We start from the raw sequence: 12,505 nt of genomic DNA, 5'->3' as shown, positions 1-12,505 counted from the left end.
ATTGTGGTCAAAGTTGAGAATAGCAAGCTAAAATCAAAGCATCGTCATTGATTTGACATTGAATAAAATTTCTCATTGAAACTAAATTGGAAAATACAAACTTAGTTTCTGGAAATGAAAACCTTAAATTTTGGTTTACATATTCATTCTTCATTAATTAGGACTTCTGAGATTAATTTTTAGCAATTAAATTTATTAAAACGGATGATGATGACATCGGTTTTGATAGCTATGGAAACATTTACATTTGAATTTTAAACTCACAGGGTGCCTCTAATTTATTTTGGATCAGTGCCTGTGTTTATCTTATTCAGTGTTTTATTCACCCTAGTGTCTATCCCTGTTCCTGCTTTTGGTATGTGCCCAGTACAATATTTTAAATGAACAAAAATGATATTCACTGATTAAAATGCTGCCAGAATCAAATAAAATATCAACACATTATTTAAGACCCCCCCCAAAATGATGTACTGACATATTTGCCCATGCAATTTGAATAATCAACAGACGCAGTCAGCAATGTCCCTTCCTTTGTATTCCCTCACTACGCTTGAGGTAGGAAGGGCCACTCCTTCTGACGTGGTCTGTCAATGCATACAGCAGCAATTACCAGTCATTAGCATGATCTACCAAGAGGTGGATCAAACACATATGGTGTTTTTACTCAAACTTCGTGTTGTACATTTAGCAGTGAAGTCTGACTTTGAAGTTGGCTTTAAAAGAGAAGGAAGATGCAACTTCCTTAGGTCTTAGGTTCAAAAGACAGAATTAAATTTAATAATTTATTTTAAAATAAATTTCTTATCTAGGTTTTTTTTTAATTATTTAGAGAACTGAATCAGCCTGTCCATCTAATGTGCTCCAAATGTGTATTTGATATTTTTACTCAATGAAGTTACATATTTAGCTAGTGAATATGTGTTCTACCAGTGGTTATGACTTGGTGGAATAAAGCTGAAGCGGAGTTGGTGAGGCAAAGCGTGGCCTGCAGTGAGTTGTGCTCTGGAGTAGCTGAGGGGCAAGCCCATGAACTTCTGTGGCTGTCATCTGCAAAAGGAGTCCAGTAAGTAATGACCAAAGTCGTTTATGTTTTTATGATCCATTTTATTATTTATTTCTTAACTATTATTCCAGTTATTTCTTTATTTTCCTCTCTTTTTAAGCTACCAGGCTCTTTTTCCTTTTTTCCTTTCTCCTTTCCTTCTTATCCCTGTCTCTTTACCTTCCTTTTCTCCTTTATTCCTTTCTCTTTTTTTTTGAAATATTTATTTACATCAACAAACATAATGTAACTATCATTTTAAAGTACATAAAGAAATTCCATGTATGAAGTTCCAGCAAATTCAAAAGTCTTTTTCTTTTAAGTAAGATATTTGTTTAGCTCATTTTTTCCCCTTAAAATGAGTGAAAACTGAGTAGCATTCACCTTACTTGCAAAATTAAACACAATTTGAGGAAATTACTAAAGATATCAGTGCTAATTTTACTCATGTTGGGAACAGGTATGAGTAAGCATACCAAAATATTTTTCAGAAACATAAGGAGAGATATCATATAAGGAGTATAATGTTAAAATAGTCCCCTGTTGTTATTTTCTAAAGTGTAAGTTTTGTTCTGAAAATGAAAGACAATCAGCAGGTTTACAGTAAATTTCTACTCATAGCTAGAGCTGTTAGATTTGCAGTTAATATGTAGAAAGCATACGTACTGATTATTGCATTGATAGTAGTTTTATGAATCTAATAAGAATTTAAGAAGAAATGTTTTTATCTAGTTAAAATCAGTCTCACTCAACCTGGTTGAATGCTTGTTTGGCTTTTTAAAGTGTAAAGTTCTAGAATTTTTTTAAAAGCTAGACAATTTGAAAGCATGCTATTGTATGTACATATCAATCTTAAGATTTCATAGGACTTTAAAAATCCCACATATTCCATGGAGTTAATTCAAACTTTTATTTATATATTGATAATTAACTTCTAAAATTAAAATTAGTTTTCTTCACTAAGCATATGTTCTAAAGAGGTTTTTAGGTTCCTGAACAATAGCATTTCTAGGAACAGACAGGAACAGTGGCCAATTTATCTTTTATATATAACTGATCCTTGAACAATACGGGGGATGGGGCACTATACCCCTGCACAGTTAAAAATCCATTATAGCTTTGACTCCCCAAAAACTTAACCAGTAAGAGCCATCCATTGACCAGAAACTTTAGTAATTGTTAAACGGTCAATTAACACATATTTTGTATGTTGTATGTATCATATACTGTATTCCTATTATAAAGCAAGCTAGAGAAAAGAAAATGTTATGAAGAAAATCATAAGGAAGAGAAAATACATTTATGTACTGTACTTCTTGAAAACGTCCACGTGTAATTGGACCTAGCAGTTCAGACCCCATGTGGTTCAAGGGTCAACTGTTCGCTGTAACATAGATAGTCCTATCTTGCACCAGCGATGTTCCTATGCAAGTCAGTATTCCTGCATTACTTACCAGTCCTTTCCCTTTATTTTCTTTATTTCTACACAGGGACACCACTATTTGTACTTATAGGACTAGTGTCATGTATGATTTCCTATTCTTAAAATACAGCCATTTAACCCTTCTAAAAATCACGTGACTATTTCCTCAAACCCTCCCATATACATATTTTGCCTATTTCTCACCCTCAAAGAATAAGAGAAATGCCTTAAAGTCATCATTATAACAAAGGATAAGCTCTATGCTCTTACCTTATTTAAAATTATTATGAAGGCACTACAACCAAGAGTACAGATACAATGAGGTATAGTACACAGAAATATCAAAATGATATTGTAATGAAAGGAAAAATGAACCTAAAGCCCAATGAATATGTATTGATTAATATCTCTACCAGAATACTTACAGCAAGCCATTTTTGAAAAGGTTCAAGAGTGCTACAGGTAATATAAGTAAACCATGAAAAGCTTTTTTTTTCTCTTTCTTTCTTTCTTTCTTTCTTTCTTTCTTTCTTTCTTTCTTTCTTTCTTTTGCTTGTTTTTCAGTCTCGTATGAATGATTAGAGTAAAAGGAATTGCAGTGCAGACACATAGGGGTCAATGAAATGTTAATAAGATGAAACTTAAAACACATACCATAAAATTCCGCTGGTAATGAATGTTCTCTTTGTTAAAATCGATCACATAGCCATTGAAGGACCAAATAAATGTGAGATCCAGGGCGGGATCAAAGGACGCAGCACACTGCATGGTAGCATTTTCTCCAACAGTAATATCAGCATTAATTGGGGCCAATATAATTCTCGTGGGATCTACACATTGGAAAAAAAAATAAAGCACAATTCAAGAAAACATTAGATATCATATTATCTGGCAGTTTCAAAGAATAAAAGGTACTACATTTTTATTTCTCTGAACAAAGGGAGAAAGATGTTTTCAGATTCAAATTCTAGGAACAATTTCATTAAGCAAGAGATTTGCCCAATAGGCTTTTGAAATGGAAACTTATCAATACATGGACTGTCTTTGTGAATCATGTCTTATACTATATTAGAAACTAAGTACTATGAAACTAGAAAAAATTAATATTGATCAAATGGTTTCTTACCTGTAATAACAAGAGTGCCAGTGTTATTAGCCCTCCCTCTATTATTTTCTGCAAAGCATGTATAGATACCTCCATCATTTCTTGTAATGTTATTTATTTCCAAGCTGCCGTCTTCCCAAATGAGTATTCTATTCAAATGAGAGAAACACATTCTTCACAAAACTAATTTAATAAACATTTTACTATTCTGTCTTAGATTACAAACACTAGCTTTTGATCATTACAATTTATACAAATTACTCGACAGTAACATTTTCTAAAGATGAAACATTCTAGCCTTTGTTTATACTATTTTTTCCAGCATTGACCAACTGCTTTAGAAAGCCATCTTCATCTTTTTCTTGGACTATTGCAGTAGTCTCTAACCAGCCTCCTGCTTCTATCCTTGCCTGTCTCTAGTCTCTTTTCCACATGTCAGTCAGACATGAAGACATAAGTGACATAAGTCACATAAGTCACACCATGTCACTCTTCCGCTCAGTGAGATCACTCTGCAGCTCAGCTCCCTCCAGTGATTTTCCATCTCACTCATAGTAAGAGACACTGTCCTTTGATTGCCCTTTTAGTCCCTGGGCAATCCCAAAGCTTTTGCACATTGGAACCTTCAACAAAGCTTTGCTTAATAATTCTAGCTTGCATTGCATGCTGCTGTCCAGGCACCCTCTCCAACCCATCCCTCCTCTAAGATTTTCTCTCCTAATATTCATGCCATCACACATACTTCAGTTACTTAAAATCTATCCTTCCAATAGCTGGTAACATTCCCATGCCAGGAATTTTTTATCTGCTTTGCTTGTGGCCCTGTCTCCAGCAGGTAATACATCTGTTCGTTCATTCATTCATTCATTCATTCATTCATTCATTGGAAAAAGGAAATCTATGTGCCAGGAATTTAGAAGAATAAGACACTAATTACTGATTAGGAAGTCAATCAACCTTTTCTTGAATGAATGCACTTCATGGAGTTTAATTGAAGCAAATGGTTTTTCATATACTGCCATAAAATGACTTAAAAACTGCTGTGGAACAGCCTCAAACCAGTCAAACCAGTCATAGGCCTGAAATGAATGAGCCCAGGTCTTCCAGAAATGTGACCTCAGGACTTCAATTTGGACTTTTTAAAAATATATATATAATTTATTGTCAAATTGGTTTCCATACAACACCCAGTGCTCATTCCATTAAGTGTCCTCTTCCATGCCCATCACCCACTTTCCCCTCTCCCCCAACCCCCATCAGCCCTCAGTTGTTCTCAGTCCTTAACAGTCTCTTATGGTTTGGCTGCCTCCCTCTCTGTAACTTTTTTTCCGCCTTCCCCTCCCCCCCATCTTCTGTTAAGTTTCTCAGGATCCGCATATGAGTGAAGACATATGGTATCTGTCTTTCTCTGCCTGACTTATTTCACTTAGCATAATACCCTCCAGTTCCATCCATGTTGCTGCAAATGGCCAGATTTCATTTTTTTCTCATTGCCAAGTAGTATTCCATCATATATGTAAACCACATCTTCTTTATCCATTCGTCAGTTGATGAACATTTAGGCTTTTTCCATAATTTGGCTATTGTTGAAAGTGCTGCTATAAACATTGGGGTAACATGTGCCCCTATTCAACTCAGACTTTAAAGTTAGCACAGACTATCATTTCCACAGCTACAGAGGAATGCAAAAATATTTTTTAGTAATGTTTAAAGAAGGATATTCTAAAACCTTCCTTATTAACACCTTCTGTAACAGATTAATATTTAGGAAAGTCTTCTTTCAATGGAACCTAAATCTTTCATACTAACAACCTAAACCTATTCCCTCTGTCTGCCTCTTCCTCAGAGACTAGAGACTATAAAAACTCATTATATATAACTATATTGTATTTAACTTGTATATTTATTTAAAAACTTTACTATGCTATATAATACTTTGCATTTTGATTCAATATCGAATTGCCTATCACTAGATTTTCACTTTCCTGAATGTACCATTCCAAAAACTTTAATTTATCTCTGAAGCTTGGTAGAGCACATGCCAACAATTATCCATCTATTCCACCTTAAGGGCGGAGCTTGATAAAGCAAAAACACCATATATCTACCTTATTAAGAAAATGCCAAATTTTCTTAATGCATTTCCACATAAGAAAATGCCAAAAAATTCCACCAATAATACATTCCAAGATTTCCTTTTGCCTCTTTATCCAGTTCCAACTTAAATTTATTTCAGAATACTTTCTTTTCCTTGAAGAGAAACTGTAGTTTCAAAATAATATAACCTTAAAAGTAACTATTTGGTACTGCAGAAGCTTTGGCATGTGCCTCTAAGTTCTCCACTATAAGAAGTATAATGGATCCACACAGCTGTTGCACTCAGAAATCCATCTCTGTGTATGAGCCAAGGCTATACTTTCCAAAGGCTAGTCTCAGCCAATGACAACCTGAGAGGAATGTAAAGGCAGACCTGTTTCTAGGAGACATCAGATTCTTAGGGGCAGTTTGAGCTGAAGGACTCTCCAGTGGCCTCACCATACTCAGATCTGCCCTGAAATCTGAGTCGTTTCCTTGGGCCTTCCTTCCTGCCCTCCCTTTCTCCTTCATCTGGAATCAGTCCTGCATCTTGGTCAGATGGTTGTCCAAACCTCTACCCAGTGCCCTCTCTATTTTCCCATGTAGGCACTGCCATTAATAAATCTCCTGAATACTTATTCCTATATTGGCACCTGCTTCTCCAGAATCATATTAACAAGGACCAACATTAATGTGCCACACTTTTTTTTTCACTAAAATCTAATGTGAGCCCTTAGCCAATGTTCCACTGCACTATCATTTAATTATTTTGCAAATGAAGCTATGAAAATTATAGCCAATATGCAATGGAAAGAACAACAGTAATCATTCTTTCTAGAATCCATACTATTATTCTGTTTTCTCACATTAGCTCTCAGTTAACCTTTGGTATATCCAAAGTATATTCTTCTTTATGTCACTCATTTCACCTATTATTTCAGGCACTTATTTCGTGACACTAAAATTAATTTTTGGTAAGGATTACCATGGTAAGTTAACTTGATTTTTCTCTAATAATGGTCCCTATTTTTTAATACATTTTTGGTTTATTTATTTATTTTAACAGAGACAGCATGAGTATGGGAGGGGCAGAGACAGAAGGGGAGAGAGAGAGAAAGCAGCAGAGAGAGAGAGAGAGAGAGAGAGAGAGAGAGAGAATTCCAAGCAACTCTGCACTTCCAACTCAGAGCCTGATGCAGGGTTCAAACACATGAAACCCGAGTCGAAACCAAGAGTCGGACCCTTAACTGACTGAGCCACCCAGGAGCCCCTAATGGTCCCCATTCTTAAATCAATGCAGATTAAAATCTAGTGATCTTATCCTTATTTTCAGATAATCTGATATGGATAAGCAGTCCAATAAACTAGGAACTACTTGGTCTTTAATAAATTAGTCACTCACTTTTGCCAAAATTACCCCAGGATAACCTTCATTTTACTTGTTAATTGCTAAAGAATACTAACTCTAGAGAAGAAAAGAATTTTGGAGTTGCTCTCACATAAATGGCTCAGATAAAGATCACTTTAGAGCTGATAGCAGTCCATTAAATATGAAATGAACAACTACAAATAAATTCTGTTGTAAACTGTATATCATTTAGCTCCAAGTAAAATCATACAATTGAGAACCTAATTACAATTTATCAAGATTTATGTTTCTTCTCTACTGATAGGAAATATCACATAAACCATTTTACAAGCCACTAATCAAGTGTGGCTAACTGTAATGTGGAACAATTTTCTGTGGTTTATTAATCAGAATGAGATTACAGTTATGCTGAAAGACAGTTATTCAGGTGCTCCTTGAATATTATTTTTAAACAGAAATGTTTTATTTCTCTAAAACCAATTTATTAGTTGAATTTTTCTTAATGCATACTATCTTACCACATTGAACTTTATTTTTATGTAAAATACTGTATCTATTACAAAATGGTGCTTAGAATCTGAAAAATTAATGGATTAAAGCAGTGAGCAAAAATTGGATTTATAGAGTCTTTTGTCAAGAAGTAATACAACTTGATTCAAAGACTAAAAATATTCTGACAAGATTAAAATGGTAAGATTTTAGGAGCTAGAACACATGTTGATATTTAGGAAAATATCCTTTTTCTTTTCCTTTTTTGAACACATGTTGATATTTAGGAAAAACAAGGCCATGAAACCAGGTTCTGAGAAATCCTTGGTCAGAAAGGCTCATGACATTGGTCCTCATCAGAATCAGAGCAAGATTTTTTTCATTTAGGGGAGAAAGTTAGTGGCGGGGGTGGGGAGGCTGAGGGGGATGCTGTGCCACAAGTTTATTGCAGGGGTAACTAAGTACCTAGATAAGGGACTTACCCTTTGGTCACAGTCTCTGCATTGCTCACTGTCTGATCATTAATGTTTCGGCAGAAAATTGAACAAATTAATTCTTCCTTTAACACTGATTCTGCTAGCATCATTTTGCTAAGGTCTTAATAAATCTTAGTCAAATCTATTCATTTTAAAAGTTAGCGTGCTTGTGGAAATAACTACTGACCCTGTGCACTCCCTACCATCCCCCACCCCCCATCTCGATCTCTGTCCCATACACAGGCACACTTGTGGCCATCCTAATAAGAGAACTGTGTTGGCATATGTTCATTCCATGTCAATATGACCCAAGTTGAAGTTTCAGTTTGGAGATTATCAACATACTTTCAAAAGTTTACTTTAACTGTTCCAGGCTTCAGATACATTAAATTAGCGATAATAATACCCATCTTACCTACTTTTTAAATTATTATTGTGAAGAAGATCTGTCTTATGCGCTTTTGCTAGAATATTCTTTTTGAATGCAAAAAGTACATCTTTTTCTCCTTTATTTAAGTCTTTAACAGATTTGGTTACTCAAAGATGGGGTCCACGCCCCCTAGCCTAGAAAACATTATTGATGAGCTGGATTATTATATCTTATCTCTTAAAACTCTTCTCCACTTTCTCCTAAGGGAAAACCTCAGAAACCTAAGAATTCTTAAATTCTTCACCATCTTATACTCTCTGCCTCAGGGCCCTTGTACATATTCCTTTCATTGCCTATAATATTTCTTTCTCCCCCACTTTCACATCCCATTTCCTATCCTGACTTTCTTTTCTCCATATTCAATATTACCTTATCTTCTTCTAGTACATTTATAGAAACCATTCAGTGTGGCTTTTAAATAAATATTATGAAGCCACATGCTTTATATTTTATCCTAAAGCTACCAAAACATTGGTAATCGTTTACATGTTAGGAAGGTGAGAAATTCCAATTTATTTTAAAAGATGGTAAGGGGTGATTTATTCTTTGAAATGTACCTCTATATTTTTTCTACTGAAATATTTAATGGGCTAACTTCAGAAAACTAAACCAAATATAAATGGATACAGAAGTCCTTGTTAGGGGAAAAGTAAGTCAGAGATCCTATTTTATTTCCCATTGTTCATTTTTTCCCCCCTGAGGACTTGGGCAATTTACCAAAAGTCCCTGAGTATCAATTTTCTAAATTTCTTATGAATTACAGAAGCCTAAAAATTGAACCTTGATTATCACAGATAATAACAGTGAAGGGTAAGTATTTCTTACTTTTGTTTATCTTAGAATTACAGTGCCTTCTGCAGAGGAAAGTTAGAACAACCAACATTTACATATGTCCTCTTTAAAGTCCTCTTTAAATGAACTTGGCCAAATAGTTCATTGCAATTGGATTTCTAGTTTCCGAACTGACCTGCTGCTATTGACGAGCCACTCTGTCCCTTTACTCCATGAGAATTTTGGCTTGGGTGCTGCTTTAGGTTTGCATTCAATTATGACCCTTCCTCCCTTAGCAGCTAAGATCTTTTTCTTCATAGGATTCATTTCAAAAGTTGGAGCCAAAGCTAAAAGGAAACAAATGATTATTTTTCTCTTTCACTAAAAAGGGAAAATAAAACATTTCTTCTATAGCATCTTTTATTCTTTTGATTAATAATCAACAGAAAACATTAATCCCACCAAATATTATCAGATATAACCATAAATATTTCATACCTAGTATTCATACATTTTTTTACTTAGTAACTTAACTGAGGTATATTTTCCTTATAAAATTCACCCATTTTAAATGTATAAATCTTGCTGTTAACAGAATTAATTATTATGAATTTTAGTCACAATCAATTGCTATATACATATTTACCTTGAAGGTAACATCCAATTTAATTATTTTGACTTAATTGCACAAAGGAAGTTAGGTGGAAGACTGGAGTTATATTGAGCATCATTATTAATATCGACATATGGTCATAATTAATACCTTCAACCATACTTTGGATGACCTGTCTCCAGTGTACAAATGAGAGAACTGATATCTATTAAGGTTATATAATTTGCCAAAGATGCCATAGGCAGTATCAGGTAGGATTCACAATTGAATCTTTTTCCTACTGATTTGCCAGCATCCTCTTTTAATTAAACAATATGATTCCCCCTTCAGTATGCAAACATTTCTTGAGCACCAACTGTGTGCAGACGCTCTGAGATGCCAAAATGAACATATGTCTGCCTTCAGACCTACCTGCAAACATCCATGGGAGTGATGGATGCAATTAATTGAAGGGTACATGATCCACCTATAGTTTCTCCTTATGTCAAAGTACAGAGCTTACGAAAAACAGGATACAGAGCCTCTTAAAAGATTACTTCAGTGATGACGTGCTCTATTTCTCTTTAGGTCTCCCACATCTGGCTCATTTCTTAATTTCCTTGTATTCTAGCAGAATTCTTGGCGGAGGGGGCATTCATTTATTTCTATACATCCAGTCTCTGTATGTAACTGTGTCCATTCTATAGGCTTTTCCAGGCCCAAGTATATCTTTGTCCAGATATTAGTTTGTCATCTGCTAGTCCTGTGACTCTCAAATTCTATTTGTACATCAAAATAATGTGATGATCTTGGTAAAATGTTGATTAAGTAGGCCTGGTGTGGACCTGAGATTCAGCACTTATAACAAGCTCTCAGGTGTTGTTATTGCCGCTGCTGCTCTGTGGGACACACTTTTATAGCAAGGATTTAGTTTATCCCATTGTTCTTTTGGTCTGAGTTTTGATAACTGACAATAAACAAATAAGTAACCAACCAACTTGTGTTGTACACCTAACTCCGTGTGTAGAATTTTGTAGAGGCTCAATAAATATTCTGGGTGACATATTGCTTGTCAAATAGGAAAGAAAGTTTAATGGAATTATATTTTAAAAATCTAAATTCATTTAGAAAATTAGAATTTTTCCTGAGTCTAAGTTCTAATGAAAAAAGTTGATTTCATACAGTTGTTTAAATGACTTCATACTTATCCAGTATTTGAATTTATAGTGAAAGATTCCAAACTATGTTCCCACATATTTTAGAAGTGGGAAAATGAGGGAATATTTGTCCCCAAACTAAGAAGACATGCATTTTTTTTTTGTCTATCATTCTTTACTGTGTCTATTAAAAAGAATAGTATCTGGTGTAGAATAAGTTCCCAAAAAATATTTGGTGGGTGAATAAATGAATTACCTAGATAGAAAAGGAATATATATAGAGAGAAGCATTGTTTCTAAAGCTAATAAACAAAAATTGATTCAAACAAATATAAAGATGCCCAGAAACATTACTATAAGGCTGAAAACACTCAAGCAGTTTGTTTAATAAAAGCCATTAAAATACTGATAAATTTTGTGTTTGAATATGGAGAGATCTTTCATCCTGAGCTGTTGAATTTTCTTATTATTTTGTAACATAGCACGCTAAATAAATTTTAACAAAAAATAAAAAGCTAACATTTGGAAAAACATTCAAAGTCACCTCATTTCTTGTATAAGAGTCAAAATAATTTTATTGTATTTCATAATAAAGTAATATGGTATGAAGCCTGAGCCTGAATGTTTGTTTGATACCCAAATAAAGTAGATTAAATGTATCAGCAAAGAATTTTTACCTTGGAGGGAATAAATGGAATATGATCTTCAGCATTATAAAAAGAGACAGGGAAAATTAAAATTAAGAAGGCCTCAACTCTTCTTAAAGTTAGTTTTTCATATTCTTTCATATTTTTAGTGTTAATTTATAGTGATAGCAATAATTTTTTAAAATTTTTTTAATATTTATTTATTTTTGAGAGACACAGAGACAGAATGCGAGTCGTTAGGGGCAGAGAGAGAGGGAGACACAGAATCCGAAGCAGGCTCCAGGTTCCGAGCCATCAGCACAGAGCCCGACGCGGGGCTTGAACCCACAGAGCTGTGAGATCATGACCTGAGCCAAAGTCAGACACCCAACTGACTGAGCCACCCAGTCGCCCCTGATAGCAATATTTTAAAGAATTTCCCTTTGGTGTAGCAATAATAAAATAGGCCACACTTTATAGTCACTGCTTTATCTTTTTGGTAATCAGTTGTAGAAGACAAAGCCTGGCTACATCTAGATTCATTACTTATAACATGACTAAAGCTGATGACAGCTAATTAAAATAAAATGAAAAGGACATATTACAGTAAGGCCTTAATTAAAGTAGTTGTAATGAAAGGAGAATGTGAGATTTATGGGATAACATTGAGAAATTTAGTAGATGTGATAGAAAGAAAAGATGTAATGAATTATGTCATTCTATAGAATAGAATTTTTCAGGATAAGGTGAGTGAGAAATAAGATTATAGCTTCAGACACGCTAAGTCTGGGTTATCTGTGAGGTTACCAGATGAACATTCCTATTAGGAAGCTTTATATTGAGCTAAGGATAAAAACCTGAGCCAGTGATATAAAGAATCAATGATACTTCATGGAAGAAGAAGAAATTATCAAGGATTTCTAAAAATTTGAAAATAATAATTTGGGAA

At 34.3% G+C, this 12,505-nt stretch overlaps 1 protein-coding gene across 3 annotated transcripts in view; it reads right to left on the bottom strand.

Moving 5' to 3' along the window:
• Nucleotides 1-12,505, bottom strand: part of CNTN1 (contactin 1) — a 366,494-nt gene that overhangs the window by 128,955 nt on the left and 225,034 nt on the right. For all 3 annotated transcript variants that reach the window (XM_047868302.1, XM_047868304.1, XM_047868303.1), the window contains 3 exons: nt 9,378-9,528; nt 3,592-3,719; nt 3,120-3,295 (listed from right to left, as the gene is read on the bottom strand). In XM_047868302.1, coding sequence (XP_047724258.1) covers nt 3,120-3,295; nt 3,592-3,719; nt 9,378-9,528 — 455 coding nt within the window. The remainder of the gene's footprint in view (nt 1-3,119; nt 3,296-3,591; nt 3,720-9,377; nt 9,529-12,505) is intronic.

This window comes from Prionailurus viverrinus, chromosome B4 (assembly GCF_022837055.1).
Source record: "Prionailurus viverrinus isolate Anna chromosome B4, UM_Priviv_1.0, whole genome shotgun sequence".
NCBI lineage: Eukaryota > Metazoa > Chordata > Mammalia > Carnivora > Felidae > Prionailurus > Prionailurus viverrinus.
The sequence above is the reverse complement of the archived record's forward strand: the minus strand, read 5'-3'. Positions and strand labels throughout refer to the sequence as shown.